The sequence below is a fragment of the Protomyctophum bolini genome (genome assembly GCF_963924005.1).
Source record: "Protomyctophum bolini genome assembly, chromosome: 14".
Taxonomy (NCBI): Eukaryota; Metazoa; Chordata; class Actinopteri; order Myctophiformes; family Myctophidae; genus Protomyctophum; species Protomyctophum bolini.
Genome location: NC_137875.1, coordinates 32643977 through 32666868, shown reverse-complemented (window position 1 = coordinate 32666868; position 22892 = coordinate 32643977). Strand labels below are relative to the sequence as shown.

The 22892-nt window shown below is 44.9% G+C and overlaps 1 protein-coding gene across 1 annotated transcript in view; it reads left to right on the top strand.

Moving 5' to 3' along the window:
- Positions 1-22892, top strand: part of dachc (dachshund c) — a 41700-nt gene that overhangs the window by 18106 nt on the left and 702 nt on the right. The window contains exons 3-10 of the mRNA XM_080781538.1: positions 3207-3317; positions 11608-11795; positions 12768-12888; positions 13008-13142; positions 17067-17281; positions 18478-18628; positions 20168-20290; positions 20664-20735. Coding sequence (XP_080637664.1) covers positions 3207-3317; positions 11608-11795; positions 12768-12888; positions 13008-13142; positions 17067-17281; positions 18478-18628; positions 20168-20290; positions 20664-20735 — 1116 coding nt within the window. The remainder of the gene's footprint in view (positions 1-3206; positions 3318-11607; positions 11796-12767; positions 12889-13007; positions 13143-17066; positions 17282-18477; positions 18629-20167; positions 20291-20663; positions 20736-22892) is intronic.

Sequence of the window (22892 nt, the reverse complement as noted above, 5' to 3'; positions counted from 1 at the left end):
TTTGCTAAAAATGTTTTGCTATTTTTTGTGTTGCTAATTTTTTTATTTGTTTTAATGTATTGTAAACGTTTTTTTAATTGTAATTTGACCCCAGGAAGAATAGTCTCTGCTGGGGCAGTGACTAATGGGGAAATAAAACAAAATAAAACATAAACGCACCGGCTGACCAGGGGGAGGCAGTATAGAGATCAGGGGGACCCTAGGGACATGGGGAGAACCAGCTAGGTCCTAGACCTAGGGTATAGGCACTGATGACGCGGAAGAGAGAACACGCCCACTGCGTCCCCGGCTGGAATCAAACCCTGACCTTCTAGTCGGTGACCTGAGGCCGATTCTACAAATGCCTCCTAAATCAGTAGTTCTCACACTTTAAAGATTTTTCTAAAATGTTCCAGAAATAGCAGATGTACAAGCTCGCAGAGCGGGGGCAAAGATATGACCTTGTAAAACTGCTATTTTTGAATAGCCTAAAAATGACATGGATGCTTTCCTGGTTTTAATGAGTTATGTTAATGCAAAATAAACCATCTTTCTTTGCGCATCAAGCTATTATTTCATGTTGCCATGAAAAAGTCTTAAAGGGTTGGATTGGGGTAAGTCCCTGCAACATACTAGTGTCATGTCCAGGGGTCGTACTTGTACATCATCTCCAGGGGTTGTACTTGTACATCATCTCCAGGGCTCGTACTTGTACATCATCTCCAGGGCTCGTACTTGTACATCATATACAGGGCTCGTACTTGTACATTAAGCTGCCACACCCTACAGGAGCAGGAGATAGGCTCCTGTCCTAGGCTCATGGCTCGGCAAGGCTTACTTACCTTACTACTACATATGAAGAAGTCTTTGGTGCTTGAATTAGAAATTTGGCTAGACTTTTTACACCTATCGCATCTCACATTCACTGTGTTGGATTACAGTATATCAAGTCCCTGTAAGTTTCAAACAAATTGCTTGCTTGATTGACTGACTGATTGATTGAATGCTAACTATTAACAGTTTGCATATTGTACAGTATTGTTAAAAGGACAACACAAAAAGCCCTAGTGGCTTGTTTCCATCGTGGTACTCTACTGTGTATTCAATTCATTAATGGCTTCCTGGAAGGCAGGAAAAACACACAAGGGGAAAAAAACACAAAACAATTATAGTATGCTTTATAGAAAATTGCTGTCGGGGGATTCCCAGGTGGCTCACCTGGTAACAGTGAATGAATATCACATAAATAAGACTAATGAGCGTCACAGTCCCGCCCCCTACCAGGGCCCAGGAAATGATTCCCCGTTCATTTTCCTCATAGACATTTAAAAAAGTATTTATTTATACCTTTTAAGCCTCGTACAAAGCCAACTCGAATTGTGACAAATCATGACAACAAACACAATTTTTCGGGCCAAACAAATAATTAGAAAGAAGAAAGAAAGAAAACGGCATGTTGCAACACTTTTTTTTGTTGTTTTTCTTCTTTGTAATTTTTTGTTTGGTCCAAAAATATTGTGTTGGTTGTCATGATTTGTCACAACTCGAGTTGGCTTTGTACGACGCTTATAAGGTCTTTAAATAATAAATACTTTTAGAAATGTCATGAAAGGGGGCGGGACTGCGACGCTCTATAGTCCTCCCTGCAGCTGGCCCGGAGTGAATCTAACCCAAGGCACTATGCTGCTTGTCATCTCTCTCACCCGGAGTGAATCTAACCCAAGGCACTATGCTGCTTGTCATCTCTCTCACCCGGAGTGAATCTAACCAAAGGCACTATGCTGCTTGTCATCTCTCTCACCCGGAGTGAATCTAACCCAAGGCACTATGCTGCTTGTCATCTCTCTCACCCGGAGTGAATCTAACCCAGGGCACTGTGCTGCTTGTCATCTCTCTCACCCGGAGTGAATCTAACCCAGGGCACTATGCTGCTTGTCATCTCTCTCACCCGGAGTGAATCTAACCCAAGGCACTATGCTGCTTGTCATCTCTCTCACCCGGAGTGAATCTAACCCAAGGCACTATGCTGCTTGTCATCTCTCTCACCCGGAGTGAATCTAACCCAAGGCACTATGCTGCTTGTCATCTCTCTCACCCGGAGTGAATCTAACCAAAGGCACTATGCTGCTTGTCATCTCTCTCACCCGGAGTGAATCTAACCCAAGGCGCTGCATGTCATCTCTCTCACCCGGAGTGAATCTAACCCAGGGCACTATGCTGCTTGTCATCTCTCTCACCCGGAGTGAATCTAACCCAGGGCACTATGCTGCTTGTCATCTCTCTCACCCGGAGTGAATCTAACCCAGGGCATTATGCTGCATGTCATCTCTCTCACTCGGAGTGAATCTAACCCAAGTCACTATGCTGCTTGTCATCTCTCTCACTCGGAGTGAATCCAACCCAAGGCACTATGCTGCTTGTCATCTCTCTCACCCGCCTTTCCTGTCTCTATAAAAAAAAATAAAGCAAAAAAAAAACAGTGTTGGCATTAAAGTTGTTAATGGACTAAACAAGCAATACGATATGGACCTATTAAGAAACCACACCACAGAACCAAACCATCACTCCTGAAATGGGGGGGAGGGGGGTTCCTGGGTGTTAGTTCACGGGCATGTGTGGTGGCGTGCTCTGCTGTGAGACGTGATGTGTCGCGCCTCCTCCAGTGTGTGTGTGTGTGTGGGAGAGATGAATGTCCCTGCTTGTTCCTATCACCGCTGACTCCCTGGCAGCCTAAATGGCCACAGTGCAGTGGTGCAGGCAGGATGAATGGCCGGCCTCTGTCTTCCCATGACAACCACTGTGCTCTAATCCTCCGCCGGGGCCATCGATCTGCAAATTATTGATTGGTTTCTTTTCTTTTTCTTCTCTTTCTGTCTGTCTGTCTGTGCGTCCGTCTGTCTGTCTGTGCGTCTGTCTGTCTGTGCGTCTTGGCCTTTTCTTTTCTTCCTTCTGTTTCCGTCTTTCCGTCTGTCATTCTTTCTCTTCTATTCCTTTGTTTTGTGCTTTTGTTATTTCTCTCTTTTGTTCATTCTTTCTATTTTTTCCCCTTTTTGTTGTTTATTTCCTTGCTTTATTGCTATTATTAATCGCTGTCTCTTCCTCTGGGTGTCCATCTTCCTCTCTCTCTCTCTCTCTCTCTCTATACCCCCATCTCTCTCTCTCTCTCACACACACACACACACACACCACACACACACACACACACACACACACACACACACACGCAGGGCTTTCTGCACTGGCCAAGAAGATCAAGCTGGAGGTGATGGGTGGTTACCACGGCAACCAGCATCATGGTGTACCAAATGGGGAGAACGGTGATCACAACCCTGGACTGGGTATGTTAACAGTGATGGATGAACTACTCACATTGTTTTACTTAAGTAAAAGTATCAATACCACAATGTAGAAATGCACTGCTATACAAATAAAAGTCCTGTATTCAGATTTGACCAGAGTAAAGGTCCATGCACACTGCTGTGTTTTTCGCCGGTTTTCCGAAAAACTCGGCAAGTGAAGTCTGCAAGAACCTTAAAAGTATTGGACTCAAAATATACTTAAATTACCAAAGGTAAACATACTCATTATCCCGAATGTCCCATTTTATACGTTTTCAGATGTAAAAATATAAAAGTCCTTTGAAAATAGCCGATCTATTCACACATGTTGTGAGCTTGGAGATCTGGTATTTTCAAATAGCCTATATATATAGGGCTGAAGTTGTTAATGTATGTGTTGTAATAATAATAATCTACAAAGTAACTAGTAGTAACTGTTTTAAATAATTGTAGTGGAGTAAAAAGTACAACATTTTGCCTCTGAGATGCAGTGGAGTAGAGTTAAAAGTACTGAAATTTGGAATTACTCCAGTAAAGTAAACAGCACTTCAGTAAATGTACTTAGTTATTTTACACCAATTGGTTGGGTATGTATGTCTCTCTCTATCACACGCACGCACGCACACACACACACACACACACACACACACACACACACGCACAAACACACACACACACACACACACACACACACACACACACACACACACACACTCAATCATTAATCATGGCAATCCAACGTGTCTATCGCCTGCTATCAGTAGACATGGGTTATCTTTAGCCACTGGTAAGCCACAGTGAGTCCTCCGTCAGCAGCTGTGTTTATGTCTGAATACGGAGGGCCAAACTAAAGTGATTAAAATCCAGGATGTTATGTCAGCTCCTCTGAGAAACCATGAAGGGGGGGAAAAAACAACGAAGATGAGTCATATGCTTTGCATTTCAACTACAGCACAAACAACAGAGTGGTCACCAGGGAGATGTCTGCGTCTGGCAACCCAAACATATAGGGGTACACCAGTAGAGCACGGACGGGGGAACCTGGACAGAGTTTGTGGTTTTCCAGATTTCCAGTTGTTGTTGTTGTTGTTGTTTTCCTTTAAAGCAATGATACTGCACATACACTGGCTTATACCGTACGTGCAGTGTACCAAGTAGAAAGGCTATTTCTTCTAAGATTAGATTTTATCAACTCTGTTGATAATATACACGCAATAAAATTCTCAGCGTTCACGGGACTCAGACGAAGGCTCGTAGCCGAAACGCGTCGGTCCATTTTTAATGATCTTTGCCATGCCATACAAATAAAGGCTTTTTCACTTGACTGGAATAGAGTGACTTGGACCCCCTTTTTTATCTTTCCATGTTTGAACCCTCGCCAACGAGCACCTGTATTCAGTTCACAACAAAGGACCACGGCAGCACTTCTTTCCTCTATTCAACATTTAACTCACTTTAACTCTCACAAACCATTTAACTTCACCTTATTGGCTATCTGTCTGCAAAATGTCACAATTACAGCACGTAACCTCATATGGCTACTAGTGTGTCGGGTGACGGTCTGTGTTACTCATTTCAATGAAAGACCATGAATGCAAAATCCATACATGCTCAAAATTGCATCATCATAACTCTTTGGGTCACATTTAGGCTAATTGGGGGGAAAGACCACCAAAAGACAAGACTGCTGGCCTTATTTGCCTTGCGCACACCAGCAGTCATGTTTACAGAGATAGAAAGACATTGACAGCAAATAAATTGCCATGGCATAATTACTTTGGTGCGGAAAAGATGGCACTGGCGATTGTTTTTTTCTCTCGCACACACGCACGTACACACACACACACACACACACACACTGAATTAATCATGGCAATCCAACGCGTCAATCCAACGCGACCTTTTTTCTGTCAAGTTTCACGGTCACCTAGTGCCCAAACGTGGAGAAGCCATGAGTCTGTGAGGTATAGATGGCGCATATACAGGTATATCACCCCAATACGTGTCTTGTAAAAACGTTCTTGAGACCCACCGCGCATAAAAATTACACTGCGCTTCACGGCGGAGAGAGCAGCTGACAAAGAAAACAAGCGTACCTGGATGATAGAGAGATGGCTAAGATGAGAGGCCAGGGCCAGATCAATAGTCTTTCTCTCTAATTCACCATCCTGAATGCAAACGACAACCGCTGGACAATCGATGGGGACAACGGACAGGCGCGTGCACCGCGCGCACGCACACGCACACACGCACACACACGCACACACCAACGGCACAAGCGAGGCGTCGCGGACATCGCCCCCACCGTTATCGACAGGTTAAAACACCATCAGTGTGTTTAGATAGATGGCAGGGCTTACGGCGCTCTGTGTGGAATACACTATCAGACTGACACTCTTAGGCACACACACACACACACACACGCACGCACGCACACACGCATGCACACACACACACGCACACACACACACACACACACACACAAACACACACACACACACACACACACACACACACACACACACACACACACACACACCTGAACGGTGGAAGTCAAATAAAAAATATACTGTGCAAATGTGCTCGGTATGAATTACGCATATGTTTTTTGCTTGCATGTCTGCATGGAGGTACGTGTGTGTGTGTGTGGCACATTTTCCCCTTTAGCCATGTCTGTCTAAACCGTTACCAGTCGTAAGCATTGTTTACCATTTGTATACACTCAGTAGCTTTGTCTGCCAGCATCTGCACACAGTTAAGTGGCATGGTTACCACCAGCCATTATAAACCTGTAAAGCTTAATCATTGGTAATGACAGAGTCGCATAGAAAACATGCATGCATTCGCATGCACGTGTATAAGCATGATGTGTTTTTCCATACTGCCACCCACGGCCTTATGGGAAGGGGCTGGCCCCTACCGGTGCTTAAACCACTACAAAGGCAATCTCAGATTACACACACACACACACACACACACACACACAATAACACACACGCAAACACAAATGCTGAGTGTGACACCATATAGGCTTGAAGGGTGTGTGTGTGTGTGCGTGCGTGTGTGCATGCGTGCGTGCGAGTGAGCGTGTGTGCGAGCGTAAGCAGAGTGCAGACGCGTGAGCAGACGTTTCTGTATTTAACAAGATCTTCTGGGAAATTTACAGTAACTGTTTGTTTACTGTAATGGCTTGTTTGGAAGAAGCATAAGAGAATGTTGTTGACGTTTTGATGTTTCTTAATGAAATATTATACTGACAGAGAGAGAGAGAGAGAGAGAGAGAGAGAGAGGAGAGCAAAGATGCGAGCGAGGAAGAGTGAAGGAGAAGTAAACAGTCAAACAGAGAGGGGTGTTACCAGTGTTTTCTAACCGAGGCTTTAATATTTGGAGTTGGCTGCTAGTTGACTGACTGAGCAGCTGGTCATTTAGCTCTATTCACACACATCTTTTGTTTGGATTGCTTGCTGCTTGCTGGGCAAGAGAGGGGCTAATCTGCCAAATGCACAAAGCATTGCACATATGTCCAACCAGACCCAACTCATAAAGTCAGCTCCACACTTTCTTTCTTTCTTTCTTTCTTTCTTTCTTTCTTTCTTTCTTTCTTTCTTTATATTCCTTCTCTCTTTCGTGGGGGCATTTGTTTTGCCAGCGCTGTGCACTCATTCTATTATTTTTTGCGACAATTGTGCAGAATTGAGTCCAAGATTTTTCCCTTTGTGTTTATAATTACCCAGCATGCATTGCTGGCGCTGCACCAGGACGGCCATCGGTTTCTTTTGTTCCACTTCCTCCCTGTGTTTCTTTTGTTTTTTTGTCTTTTATTAAGTGATAAATATTTATGTCGTTTTTTTCCCTCCCTGACAGGTTTGTTTGTTTCGAGTATAGAAGGAGAGAAAATAGCACACTGGGGTGTTGCTGAGCGGAAGAATTGTGTTTTAAAGATAGCAGGCAGGCTTGACTCAAGAAAGGAGCCGAAACAGCAGATTGTCCATGCTTATAGCATATTTTACTGTTGTGGTATATGGAGATGACAACACACTCAGATGGTTGGCTTCAGCAAAGTGTTCAAGCACCTCCATAATGTTTTATCACACTGATACTTTGTTACTTAATTACAGAATGAAGATCAAAGTGAAAAATGTTAGGTTGACCCTGAAAGTGTAAACATGGACCTGTAAAGGGTCCATTTCACGGTGCGGCAATGTGCTGAAGTCCTCTGTGTTTCAGTATGTTTGTTGGACCTCGTCACCTGTAGTTACGAGGCGGAGCAGAAATGTCACAGTGGATGAATAACAACCTTTATCTGTTCCTTGTCCTGCTCTCGTCCTCCTTCGCCCACCCTGTCACTCTCATCCTTTATCTGTTCTCCTCCTCCTTCGCCCACCCTGTCACACTCATCCTTTTCATGCTCTGCATTTCTCTCTCACTCACACACACACACACACACACACACACGCACGCACGCACGCACGCACGCACGCACGCACACACACACACACACACACACACACACACACACACACACACACACACACACACGCACACGCACACGCACACGCACACGCACACACACACACACTTTGTCTTCCTATAGAGGGTATGCGCGTGACATCATCACCAAACCCAGAAGTTATGCAGGAATGCCTACTGAGTGGCAAAAATCTACTTTCTGGCCTTGACAGCCCATACATGCAAACAGAAAAGTCCTCTCTGATTGCATTAAACAACGTTAAACAATGTTAAACTCACTTTGCATGTTGCTTTGCCACTCGATTTGCCACTCGATGTGCCATTCACTTTAAGCATGCGCATACACTCTATACTTACAATACACTTCCTCCGTTGACTATGTTATATTCCTAACACCCAAGCCTTAACCACATGAACCAGATAGTGTCTGTCTGTATTGTGAGGTGAACATTCTGCATTAATAATCTACAAGCAACATGAACTTCGTGAGCTTGGCGATTGGCTATTTTAGTCAAAGAGATTTGGTGTAGGGGGGCGAGGAGGGGGCCTAGTGTAGATCCCTGCGGGACTCCTCAGTGATGTACCTATATAGGGTAAAGTGGTTAACCCATCATGACACCATCATCATTATATACATACCCATCTACAATAGCAGTCTCTCTTAACTTAAAAGTGTGTGAGATTGGCCTCGCCCGTCGCTCAGCGGTCCAGGCACCATGGCTGGTAAGCCAGCTTTACAGCGTGTTGCGGGTTCGAGTCCCGATCCAGACGAACTTTGCTGTGTGTCCAAGCAAACTAATAACATAACGTGAACGAAAGCAATCAACGTGCCAAGCATAGCATCTATCAATGATACAAGGAATGAGGGGTGCTACTGTATGGGGTGAAGTGCAGGGTCTGAAGAGTTGAGTTTTCACACTGTGGTCGAAAATTGGGGAGTGACGTTTCGAACTCACAAAAAAACCCCTGCAAACACAAGGTCCACCTGTAGGAGTGGTATTAGAGTGACACTGGAGGAGTGGTATTAGAGTGAGACTGGAGGAGTGAGACTGGAGGAGTGCCCTTTCAGTGTGTCATCACTAGAGAACAAGAAGCGTACAGAGCCTTTCTGTCAGCACACTGAACACAGACAAGCGGTCCATTTATCTGTGACAGACTGGAGCAGTGCTTCCATTTAGCTGTGACAAACTGGAGCAGTGCTTCCATTTAGCTGTGACAGACTGGAGCAGTGCTTCCATTCATTTAGCTGTGACAGACTGGAGCAGTACTTCCATTTAGCTGTGACAGACTGGAGCAGTACTTCCATTTAGCTGTGACAGACTGGAGCAGTGCTTCCATTGGTAACAAGAACACTCGGCGGATTTACCCTTTTTGCCGACTTCTCAAGACAAGTCGGCAAACCGTGGAGAATATTCGGCAGAATCTGAAGAAGAGTCGTCGCGCGGCGAATCTTCTTAAGATTCTGCCGAATATTCTCCACGGTTTGGGGCACTTTCAGCAGCTGCAGCTGCAAGTTTCTGAATGTTAGCTACTGTGCTAACGATGCTAAAGCAACAAAACAGACGCTAACACTGAGGAGCTAAAGTAAACGTGACGTTGTTGTGATTAAACATGCTTTCCTTTTCTGGCCGATCGATATAATTCAACTAAACTGCGGGAGAAACACAGATGTACAAGCCCAACGTGCCGTGCATTGCGGCGGGTAGATAACTTGTAGATTTGCTACTTCCAGCGCAGGAAGGGCGCATGCTTATGAGTGACGCTCTTTAACTATGCATTCAGCCAGCCAGTGACAGACTCACAAGAGTAACACAGAAGTTGACAGAACACACACGCACTGCAGCAGACGGAATGCACAGGCAGATCCGACAAAATTTTGCACACATCTGTGCTTTGCCTTTCATCCACGCTTCCATAGCCTTTTAAATCTTATTTCCCATCCACGGGCACAAGCAACGTGATATCAGCAGCTTCCACCCGATCTGTGGTGTTGTTGTGTTGACGAGGGAAGCTACTAGCTAGCATGGGAGCTAACGTTAGTTTCATATGTACTTTGCATCCGTTCCCCAACCCCTCACACTCGCTGGTGCGTTACACGGGCAGACAAAAATTGCTCTTTTGCAATGTGAAAGAAATGCCACCGAATTCTTAATTATTTTCCTTCTCTATATGGGCACACTTGTGAAAGCTGAATGCTTTTGCATGCTTTTATTGATCTGCTGTCTGATCAGCGTGCATGATCATCATGCAGTAGCTAGATGCGCGCTCCAGTGCCGAGATTTCTTCCCGTTTCGGCGACTCTTCGTCACTTTCCGTCCGAGTTCTCAGACAGAACTCGGACCGGAAAGTGACGAAGAGTCGGCGAAAGGGGAAGAAATCTCGGCAAAGATGAAGAAGAGTCGGCGACCCGAGTTCTCCAGTATTCCTTCCATTTAGCGGTGACAGACTGGAGCAGTGCTTCCATTTATGTAGCGGTGACAGACTGGAGCAGTGCTTCCATTTAGCTGTGACAGACTGGAGCAGTGCTTCCATTTAGCTGTGACAGACTGGAGCAGTGCTTCCATTTAGCTGTGACAGACTGGAGCAGTACTTCCATTTAGCTGTGACAGACTGGAGCAGTGCTTCCATTTAGCTGTGACAGACTGGAGCAGTGCTTCCATTTAGCTGTGACAGACTGGAGCAGTGCTTCCATTTAGCTGTGACAGACTGGAGCAGTGCTTCCATTTATGTAGCGGTGACAGACTGGAGCAGTACTTCCATTTATGTAGCAGTGACAGACTGGAGCAGTGCTTCCATTTAGCTGTGACAGACTGGAGCAGTGCTTCCATTTATGTAGCAGTGACAGACTGGAGCAGTGCTTCCATTTATGTAGCTGTGACAGACTGGAGCAGTGCTTCCATTTAGCGGTGACAGACTGGAGCAGTGCTTCCATTTAGCTGTGACAGACTGGAGCAGTGCTTCCATTTATGTAGCAGTGACAGACTGGAGCAGTGCTTCCATTTAGCTGTGACAGACTGGAGCAGTGCTTCCATTTATGTAGCAGTGACAGACTGGAGCAGTGCTTCCATTTAGCTGTGACAGACTGGAGCAGTGCTTCCATTTATGTAGCAGTGACAGACTGGAGCAGTGCTTCCATTTATGTAGCAGTGACAGACTGGAGCAGTGCTTCCATTTAGCTGTGACAGACTGGAGCAGTGCTTCCATTTAGCGGTGACAGACTGGAGCAGTGCTTCCATTTAGCTGTGACAGACTGGAGCAGTGCTTCCATTTAGCTGTGACAGACTGGAGCAGTGCTTCCATTTATGTAGCGGTGACAGACTGGAGCAGTACTTCCATTTATGTAGCAGTGACAGACTGGAGCAGTACTTCCATTTATGTAGCAGTGACAGACTGGAGCAGTACTTCCATTTATGTAGCGGTGACAGACTGGAGCAGTGCTTCCATTTATGTAGCAGTGACAGACTGGAGCAGTGCTTCCATTTAGCGGTGACAGACTGGAGCAGTGCTTCCCAAACCTTTCAGGCCGAGACCCAGAATTGTGATTAGACGTTTGCCTGGGACCTTACTTTTTTTTAATTATTAATGGCAATTCATTTATTTATTTATTAAAGAAAAGAAAAACAAAATGGGATTTTTACTCGATTCGTGACCCATACAAATTCGTCCGTGACCCACAAATGGGTCCTGACTTTGGGAAACAGTGGACTAGACCCCGCCCCCCCCCAGAGAAGGACTGAGAGACAGAGAAACTTCATCACGGTACGGATATTAATCTTCTCATCTTATTTTTCAGTTCCATTCTACTTTGTGTGCCCTCCAGGTTTGGAGCAGCTTCCCTTCATGATGATGTCACATCCGCTGATCCCTGCCAGCCTCGCCCCAGCCTCCGTTTCCATGGCGATGGGCCAGATGAGCCGCCTGAGCACACTGGCCAACATGGCTAACGTGGCACAACTCCACCACGCACACAACAACCTGCATGCCAGGGCCCCCACCTCTGTCATAAAGGTGAAGTCATAGGGCCCCCACCTCTGTCATAAAGGTGAAGTCATAGGGCCCCCACCTCTGTCATAAAGGTGAAGTCATAGGGCCCCCACCTCTGAGTCATATAGGGCCCCCACCTCTGGCATAAAGGTGAAGTCATAGGGCCCCCACCTCTGTGATAAAGGTGAAGTCATAGAGCCCCCAGCTCTGAGTCATATAGGGCCCCCACCTCTGGCATAAAGGTGAAGTCATAGGGCCCCCACCTCTGTGATAAAGGTGAAGTCATAAGATCCCTTACCATGTCCAGGGCCCCCACCTCTGTCACTGAAAAGGTGGTCACCTCATCACCTAATATTGGAGTATGAATTGGCCTTTGCCATGTCCAGGGGCCCCCAGTCTTGTCTTTGGATCTCGTACCATAGTCGACAAGACGGGCCAGTGACTGAGTTGAGCCTATAGATGAGGTATAGATTTTATGGTTGTTTTAACCCAAGAAGACCTGAGGCTGATTCTACAATATATAATTATATAATTATTATATTTATATAATTATATTATATAATTATAAATCAGTATTCCTCAAACTTTTTTCGTGCCAAGGACCCCCAAAATGATATATATTTGGCCACGGACCCCCAAATGAAAATGTTTTGTGCCAGAACAGAATATGTGTGTTTCTATATAAATTCAATACTTTTTCTAAAAAAAATAAGAAATAGCAGATGCACAAGCTCGCAGTGTGAGCTTGTACATCTGCTATTTTTGAGAACCACTGTTCTTGCTTGCTTGCCTTCCCAGTTTTAATGGGTGAAATTGGCTTCCCAAAATTGTAGATTATTACTTTTTAATCCTATCGTTCTTAAAATGATACTTGATAAGAAATGTCATGAGAAACATTTGATTGGTTCATAGGTTGAATACCACCAGTCACAATTTGCACAAGATTTATTTTCATAACTTTTGATTTCATAGTATGTTTTTTATGCTGATTGGTAGGAACGAGTCCAGGACAGTCCCTCCCCTTCTCCGTCATTGGAGGAAGGTCAGATGTCATCCAACCACAGCAGCAGTGTCTCAAGTTCACCATCTCACACAGAACGCACTGCAGATTCCACACGTACGTACACCATGTGTGATGAATTGAACACTTCAACACAGAACGGAGAACAAGAAGAAAAATATCAATTTCAATCAGCCAAGAGCTATTTACTGAATGCAGATTTGTTTTATTTCCAGACCCAAACAATGACAACATGTGTTCGGGCCACGGTGTGTTAGGCCACTCCCCCAGCACAGTGCAAGGCTTCACAGAGACAGACATGGCCCCGCTGGAGTACAGCAAGGACAACAAGAGGAGCCACACTGATAGAGGTACCACCAGCTGACACACTGGGGAAACTAACGCAACGCTCCTTGAATTTCAGAGTATTTGAGTTTGGCCAAGTTCTTGTTTAGCAAACTTTGCCAGAAAAAGAAAATCTAAATTGGCAAACATCGTCATTTTGTACTTCGTTTCATCGAGCTTATTTAAAAGTGATTTGTCTGTCTGGGACACCTTTTGTTTGGTTCGTGGTAAGCTAACATTATACTGGTAATACAAGATTTAGCATTGCCACGAAATTTGATTTGTTAGATTTCTTTAACACATTGTAGTCTTGTAGATCATGTAATAATTCCAAACCAGTATTGCATGGTTAATTCCCTATCCTTACCTTTAAAATGTGATTTTTGTATTTGCTTTTTTGTGGATTTAAAAGCATGCGGTCAGGCTATAGCAGCCGACCCGCCTCACCTCAGCCCTCCGCGTTCCACCTTCCCACATCTTCACAGAGGAGAGATGAGTCCTAATAGGCCCATAAGTATGCAAGAAGCTCTCAGCCCGTTCTCTCCAACTTCAGTGTTCTCCTCCTCTCTTCCTTCTTCTTTGTCTTGCCGGTGGCCAGGCTGTCTGCTCCCCGCAGAGAGAAAAGACAAATAATTCAGCGAAACGGGGGATCCATTAGCCCAGGAAGCAGCGTTACATTAGCGAGCCATTTGCAGGGCCGCGGCCTAACGAGCCGGGCGGCTCTCCGCCTCCCGCGCTCTCAGCTGGACCTCATCTGCATAACGACTGCCTCCCCGTCGTCAGGGCCCGGTGTTGCCACGGCGTTGCAACGTCAGTTGTTTGGTCTCCCTGTCAGGGAGGTTTGCATTAGCTTAATGAGGACTGCTCAAGGACAAACAGTCAGCAGAAATCTACAGCGAGAGTGGGGGGGGGGGGGGGGGGGGGTGAGAGAGAGATGGACAGTTTGTGCGTATGCGTGCAAATGTATTCTCGTACTGAATGGCATTATTTTGTAATCGAATCTATATAGTACAAAGGCCCCCCAGTTAAGGTTTTGAGAGGCTGTCAGAGATCTGCGCATGTATTGATAAAGCAGTGACGGGAGCAGTAGCGCAAGAGCCTATACATCAAACATCGCATTTGTGCAATTGATTTTCAATTGATTTTCCTGTATGCAAACGAAATACCTGCATATACAATCACCGGATGGCTTTGCTTTTGTGTTTGACCTCCAGGCGTCGTGGGCTAGTTTTATCCCAGATTGAATCCGGCTTCAAAGAGCACTTCAGTGCTGTCATTCTATCAATCTGTCGTATGGATAATCTGCGTGTGAGTGTGCGTGTGTGTGTGTGTGTGTGTGTGTGTGTGTGTGTGTGTGTGTGTGCGTGTGCGTGTGCGTGTGCGTGTGTGTGTGTGTGTGTGAGACAGAGGGAGAGAGCGAGAACATTTTGGCTGTGTATGCTGTTTCAGTGGTCTTTGAACAACGTATTCATGCAGCAGAGATCAGAGGCCATCCCTGACACCTCACTCCTATTAACTAAACATCAGCAGAATTTTATTCTCTCTCTCTACCACCCCAACCTACCCCCTCCCTATACACATCTCCAGCCCCACCACACACCTCCTCTCTTTCTCGCTGTCTCTGACTGTCTCTCTCTCTCTCCCCACTCCACTCTCTCTTCCGCTGACTGGCAGTCTTCACGTGGTGAAGTTCATTAGCCTGGGGGACGAGAGAGGGGGGGGGGGGCAGATATGAGGATGGGAGAAAAGAGGAAAACAGACAGTGACCTTGGTTAGGGAGATGTGTAAATGATCAAACGGACTGGCAGCCACGCGGGTATTTCGTGTGTGTGTGTGTGTGTGTGTGTGTGTGTGTGTGTGTGTGTGTGTGTGTGTGTGTGTGTGTGCGTGCGCGCGTGTGCGTGTGCGTGTGTGTGCGTGTGTGTGTGTGTGTGTTGTGAGAGAGAGAGAGAGTGTGAGGTAAAGTAGGCGTAAAACAGTAACTCAATAAAGGATCAGTCACATCCAAGGAGCCTGGGGAGCCCATGTTGCTGACTGCGCAGTTTAGGCGCCCGTACGTGTGTGTGTGTGTGTGTGTGTGTGTGTGTGTGTGCATATATCTGTGTGTGTCTGTGCACGGCGTGAGCCACAGGGGTGTAGTTGGATGCCCTCCGCTGGGTTCGCCAGCACCTGCTAATTACCTTTCTCTACAGAGCAATGCTTTTAGCAGGAAAGAGAGGGAGAGAGATAGAGGAGGGGGGGGGGGGGTAGGAGAAATGTGTGGGTGGAGGGGGGGGGGGGGGGGGGGGGGGGGCTTGTTGCTTTTTCCTCCGCACAACACCTTGAATGTGACAGTTGCCAAGACGCGAGTCCGAAGCGGAGAAGGAGGAGGAGGAGGTGGGCGGGTTTGGAGCTGAAGATGCTGTGGTCAGCTAAGTGGGGAAAACAGCGTCATTTGTCACAGACACGGGGAAGAAAGTATAGCGTACATCACATCTCACAGTCGCGCTCATCTGTTTGCTTCACGAAGCCCAGACCGAGAGCGCCGCTCTGAAGGACATCTTCGTTTCGGCGTGGGGAAGGCGACCGTACAGTGTACACGGACGGAAAGCGAGTGACTGTTTAATTGCATACATTAAATGTGAAAATAAAGCCTGATTTATGCTCCGTCATATGACAGTGTTGTGCGCCGAAAATAGCAGACCTACAAGCTCACAATGCATGGCGCCTGTGATGCATTGTGAGCTTGTTGCTATTGTTGTAACGTATAAATCATGCTTAAGGGAGTTCAGCCATTTATTTCTGTATCAGTGGTGCCCATCTGAGAATATCGATCGATTCACGATTCTTCAAAAATAGCAGATCTATAAGCTCGTAGCGCGGCTTGTAGATCTTCTATTTTTCCAAGAGCTTTAAAGTTTAAAATAATGGTTAAAGTGGTTGAATTCTAAAGCGACACGCGTCCTAAATGGGTTAAGGGGAGTTAAGGCAGAACGTGTCAAACCCCTCACTTCCCTCTCCATGCTGAAACATTGATCAAAGAGTGCATCAGATTGGCAAATGGATTAATTGACGCATTTTCTGTTTTCAATCCACCAACAGTAACTACCGTTGCAGCCAATTAAAATTCACAGTAAAGTGGCACAGATGGTCAGCCGTAATGCAGTTTCTTTGCTGTTTTTATGTGAGTTGTCAAGCTTTGATGAATTATCAATCGGCATACTGCCATCTAAGGAAGGTTAACCATATTATTTTTGAAAGCCCTAAACAGGGAGCTATACTACACTTCTAAAGCACCTATACACGCACAGACACACACACACACACACACACACACACACACACACACACACATACCTTTTTGTTGTGTGGGCTCGTTGTATGAAATCAAATAACTGAGGTTTTACTGCGCTTAAGTTTCATAGTGTCAGACGTGGTATACAGAAAATGGAAGGTGGATTTGATTCTTCAATAACAGCACAGTGTGTACTGAAAACAAGCCATGCCAATATAATAAGGACGTCCTCTGAAATTGGAATATTTATCTAGACAGGTGGCGAAAGCTGGCACGCATTTGTACTTCTCACAGATTGTTGGGACAGTGGGACATATAGCTTCAAACCAGAAGGTCTGGTCACACAAGTTTGGGGCACATGGGGAATATAAAATGCATGACTGCCTTCCCGACCTCACATAGTCTGCCATTATTTAAAATGTATTTTTGAACACGTTAATACCGGGAAAGCATCGGTGTCATTCGAGATTTTTGCATTGGCTATTCAAAAATGTGTGCCACGCTGCAAACGTATACATATCTGCTATTTCTGAAAATAGAAGAATATCTACAGTGTAAGAACTACTGATTCAGAAGGCATTGTGTAGAATCGGTCACGGGTCTTGATGGGTTTAACAATTGTGTTTCCACAAGTCCTTGAGTCACGTCTTTCTCTTTCTCTTCCTCTGTCTTGCAGACAACTGTTCCTTGGCTCCCACTCAGACGGCCAGGGAGGGCTGCGACAGAGCAGGCTATCAGGGACAGAAGCTTCCAGCAGGCAGCAGGGAGGGCTGCGACAGGGTAACCTACCCCAGAGGACAGAAGCTCCCAGCGGGCCTCCAACACCACCACGCTCCCTTCATCTTCCCAGAAGGCCTGTCCTCCATAGAGACGCTGCTCACCAACATCCAGGTGAGGCTCCACTGGGTCTCTGTTATTGGCATTATTCTACTCTTTGACGTGAATAGGAAGCGAGGTGAAACCCACTCTGTGGGATTTCCCAGATGTGACAAAAATGAGAGAATGAACCAGACCGGTGAATTGAATTGAAGGGATATAGTTAATAGCAGTGGGTGTGTCCTGACCTTATTCTCAAAGCTCAAAGATGCCTTTGTTATGCTTCAGAATGCTATGCAATACAAGAAGTCATTGGTTGCATTTTCACAGGAGAAGCTAAAATCTCACCTTACGTGACCCAGATGTATGTTTGACCCAAGTGTAATGGCAAGTGGTAACTAACTCCATATTTAGCGTCTAATTAAAGGATCAAATTTGACTTACATAAGGTTAATTTCTTTTCAGTCCCGTATTAGTCCAGTAATTTTATTATCCTCTGAAAGAACCACAGCAGAGCCCTGCATTTGAGTTGGGATCCTGTGCGTCCTGTGGGACCCAACGCAAATCCCACAAGCGTTGGGCGTTTTTTTAAATAGCTGCGGGCAGGGATGGGATGGGCAATCAAAAGAGCAAAACTGCGGGTCCAGCACATCCCGCATCATCCAGCAGCAATAAACTGGATGTAGCGCACCTGACGCATGCAACAGTGTGGGTGGAGCACAGTTGCAGCTTTGAGTCCACAAAAGAAAATCAAAGCAGGAAATTACAAAGCAAAAGGTCCGCTGTTTGGATGCATTTCTCAATTGACAATGACAAAAACGGAAATGAACTGGAGGAGAACGAAAATTTGAAACGTTGTGCCAACAGCTGTATGTATCTATTCATTCTCAACCTGCTGATGAGCAGTTAGCCCAGCCCACTGTGTGTGTGTGGCTGTGGGCTACCTGTGATGGCCGTCTATCTCTCTCTCTCTTCACTCTCACACACACACACACACACACACACACACACACACACACACACACACACACACACACACATACACAGTCACACACACACTCACAAAATACGTAATGTGTTTTTCGTCCCATTGGAAATACTGGGGAACTAGACGGCACTTTGCTGCGGGTGGTCAGAAATGAACTGTGCGTGGCTAGAAGTTCAGGTTAATAATAATAACTAATTCCGTTCAATCCACAAATTCCGTCAGCTGGCGCTCCCTCTGTGTCCAGTGTGTGACCTGTTGATGTGTGTGGCCGTGTGTCTCCAAGCAGGGTCTGCTGAGGGTTGCCATAGAGAATGCACGGGCGCAGGAGAAGCAGGACCAGCTGGAGAGAACGGAGCTGAAGATGGAGCTCGTCAGAGAGAGGGAGCTAAGAGAGAGCCTGGAGAGACAGCTTAGCGTGGAGCAGAAAAACAGAGGTATTTGCCACATTGCCCGTTTCTCTCACAAATATTTAACCTCCGAAAAGGAGAGCTCGCTGACATACATTTTTGCAAGAGAAGACAGTGTGCGGGACTCCCCTATTTCTGAACTTCAAGTTCATTACTCCGATGCACCTGTACCGTGTGCAAACTGCAAAAGGACATTTTTTCTCACTGCCAAAAAATGACTAACGGAGGTGTCCCACAGTGCCACGTCCTTGTTGCCTTGGCGAATAAGGTGAATATAGGACCACATTACCCATCAGCCAAGTGGGCTCTCCGTGACTTTAGAGCAGTTTCAGGCGGAGGGAATTAGAGCTGAGGTACATCGATCCTATTTTAAATTCTAACTGCAGCAAGACCACGCTGCTTCTCAGCCAACAGTTACGATGTGAGGACTTTGATCCCCAAGAGCTGTAGAGGTGAACTAATTAACACAAGCAAACTGGCTTTAATTATGCAGTGCATAATGGTGTTATCAAAAAGGTTTAGAAATGTAATATATTAAGAAGTGTAAAATAATTTGTGTGGTTACCAGACTATAGTAGTTGCCTGACTTTATTTATTTATTCTGTATAAACTTTTGATATAGTAAGAATCTTTTGAATGGGGGGAAAAGGCTAAACTAAAACTAAGTGTGGTCGGTGCAACCATGCTTGCAATTCTCCCAGAATTGCACCTTTCTAGTTATAGTTAGTTGTCAGAGGCAACCCATCCATCCATCTTCAACCGCTTACCTAAGTCAGGTCACGGAGGTAGCGGTTCCAGCGTGGAGTCCCTCCACCTGGGCTTCGGTCTACCCAGTGGCCTCCTCCCAGATGGACATGCCTGTGCGTGTGCAACCTCCTTGGGAGGACATCAGGAGACAATAGACATCCTAACTAGATGCCCCAAACCACCTCAACTATCACCTTTCCACCCGAAGGAGCAGTGGCTCCACTCTGAGTCCGACACTAGCTTCTCACTAGACCTTATTCCTAAAGTGAGATGTCAGCCACCCTACTGAGAAAACCCATTTTGTTCTTTTGGTCATGACCCACATTGCATGACCAAAAGTGAGAGCAGGAACGAAGATGTTCTTCGTGTATTTTCGACACAGATTTACACGTGACATTAATAGCAAGATGTAGAATATTATAAAGGCCCTTTTCCCTTTTCAATCTTAAGCTATTGATAATAATTTACTAATTTGTAGTTTGTGAATGAAGCCAAACAAATCACATTTCTAGCACAGTGTAATTTATAAATACTTCTATATCATTATTATTCTGTTCAAAAGGTTTAATAAAAATGATTAAACAATACATCACAATGCTGTGTTCCGTGGCATCCTTTGGCCAAACAGAGTAGTGTTCCAAAGTTCAAAAGTGCTTCATGACAAATGTACTTCAAAATGTAGGAAACCAAAAATAAAGGGGTATTTACTCTGGAACCCTTAAAATGTTGTCCCGACCCACTGTTTGGGAAACATTGTTCTAGATGGCTTGAACGTCTCCATTTCATCCTCTCTCTGTTGTTCTTCTCCTGTCCCGGTAGTTCTGATCCAGAAGCGACTGAAGAAGGAGAAGAGGAGCAAAAGGAGGCTACAGGAGGCTCTGGAGGAGGAGGTGAAACTCCGTGACCAGGCAGAGCACATTCTGCTGCACACCGCAGACACAGGTACACACACACACACACACACACACACACACACACACACACACACACACACACACAAACGCACATCATACACTCACACACACAGACCGTCATTCCTACGCACAGTACCACATCCGCAAATTAATTTTCAAGCAGAAATCCTCTGTACTTTGAATTCCCACTGCAATTTTTACTTTCACTTAACATTGAGCTATATCGGTTCATCATAGTTGACATACTCTCATTTTCATATTAAATGTCACACAATCTCTAATCTTTCCGTGCCTCCAGTGCATCTCAGCCCTGACTGTTAATGCCCCCTAATTAACTGTCTTAATTAATTAATGACCATGCTACAGGACATCAATCATAATTAGCCCCTCCCTCCTCACAGACTCAATGACCCAGGAAGTGGATGGGAGTAACCACAACGACATCATGCCGGACATCAAGCCAACCGTACAAGGTACAGTCATCCGATTGGCTCGGGACACAGAAATGTCTGGCGAAGGGTTAGCGTTCTTTTCAGCATCAAAATGCTCTAGAAGAGTAATAAAGGCCTACAGTACATTTGTATTGAATCTGAGTGTATTTTGTAGCCTGGTGAATCACAAAAACGGCTTACCTTTTTCTTTGATTTTATGAGAATACCACGCAGTCTGTGTTTTGGAATAAACTAAAGTCACATGTTTTGAGTGGATTCTGTGATCCATAACTTCTCAAGCCATAATGCACAGTAGTTTATAAATTGAATTCAGCGCAGTGGTGCAGCAGGCTGTGATGCAACGTACTTGTGACACAGTATTGATTTGGACAGATGGTGTGAATTTTAATAAAGTTCAAGGTTCTTTATTGTCACTTCCACTAACTAGTACACACTCAGCATACATGGGCACAAAGTATCGTTCTCCCCACTGCAACAAACATGAACCCAAAAGACTAGACATCAAATAAGTCACTAATATTAAAAAAAAAACATTAAAAGGTCACTAAAACAGAACACTCAGAAGAGACAGTTATGTAATTACAAAGACATGGTTAATGAATATAATTGTAGTAGAAATAAATAAACAGAGAGTTAACTATTTGAACCCTGTATACATCGTTGGACAACAAATGGCACAATAGCTGATCTATAAGCTCTAATAGTGATCTTGTGATGAAAGGGTGAATGTGGTTAAAACGATCCATCGCTATTAAGCTTTATATGCCTTAATACATTATAATTGCCCTCTATTAAAATTATAAACTGTAAGTGTTTTATTTATTTTAGATAATAGTTCATCCTTTACTCAATTTGTCCATGTGTGGTCCTGCCCTATGGAATGTATGGCATGCATGCGCTAACTAAAAAAAACGTAATACTTCCTACGAGAATTTAATCAATATTTTAAATATGTTTTTATTAGCACATACATTCCATACATTCCACAAGGCTGGACCACACATGGGAAAATGTCATTATCAACCTTGCGACCTTGAGTAAAAGATCAACTATTTCTTAAGTCACAAATTAATTTTGTGGCATGTGGCTTATTAGTTTAAAAAGCAGGAGGCTTGCACACATCCAGTTCCTTGCTGGTGCTGGACAAAAGGTAAATACATACAGAGAAGGAGAAGTGCGCACACAGTCTTTGCTCCAACAGTTTATTTTGTTAAAACACCATTTAATTCAGGACATGACGTTTCGGCTTCGCCTGATGAAGGCCGTTCATGGCCGAAACGTTGTGTCCTGAATTAAATGGTGTTTTAACAAAATAAACACTTCTCTATATGTGGCTTATTAGCCAGGGATCCTTTTAAGGATATGATCAAAGACTGGTGATGCTGGAAACGCTCAGCTGTATTTTTATTGCGTCTATATTGCGTTTATTTTCGATCAATTCAGATCTTCATCAGGACATATGATGAAGACATACCTTATTAATCCCCAGGAACTTAATATCCTTAATTTCCAAAGCACTGCAGAAGTGTTGTGAGGGCAACGGTCATTTATTCACTTGCATTCCGACCTTGGAAAGCCATTGAATGTGACCGACCATTTAGGCATTGTTGGATTGGGATTGTTGATAAATATATCATATTAAATACATTGATATAATATCAACCGATGCTGCATGCCCCTCTGCAATGCTTCCGGTTGCCGTACCACTGCAGCACATTTAGCCGAGTTAAAGTGAACCGAAATCAAATTAGTGTAAACAGTAAGCAGATTAGTGGAGCAATCATTTTAACGCCCGACAATAATTTCATTTATTTATTCATAACCTTTTTGCTGTGTTGATGTCCAGTGTTGTCTTGGTGGTCACGTAATGAGAAAATCCCACAGTGCGTGTAGCGTGTTTGACAGAAGGTCAGTAATGGCTCTGATCAGAACCCACGGTGCCGTGTGCAGTTCCAGGCAGCACACCTCTGCTGCACATTGTGCCGCGGTGGCCGCAACAGACAGCTAGCTTGTTCAAAGGCACTTTTTAATTGAATGTCAGTGAAGCAGGAAGAGAGCAGGCCACTAATTAACGGCTGTCTTAATTGTCCTCCTGACGAGTTTGTTTGGACATCATTTGCATAATTAACACCCAGTAATAAATCATTTAAAGGGGAATTGTCTGTCAGACAGCGGGGC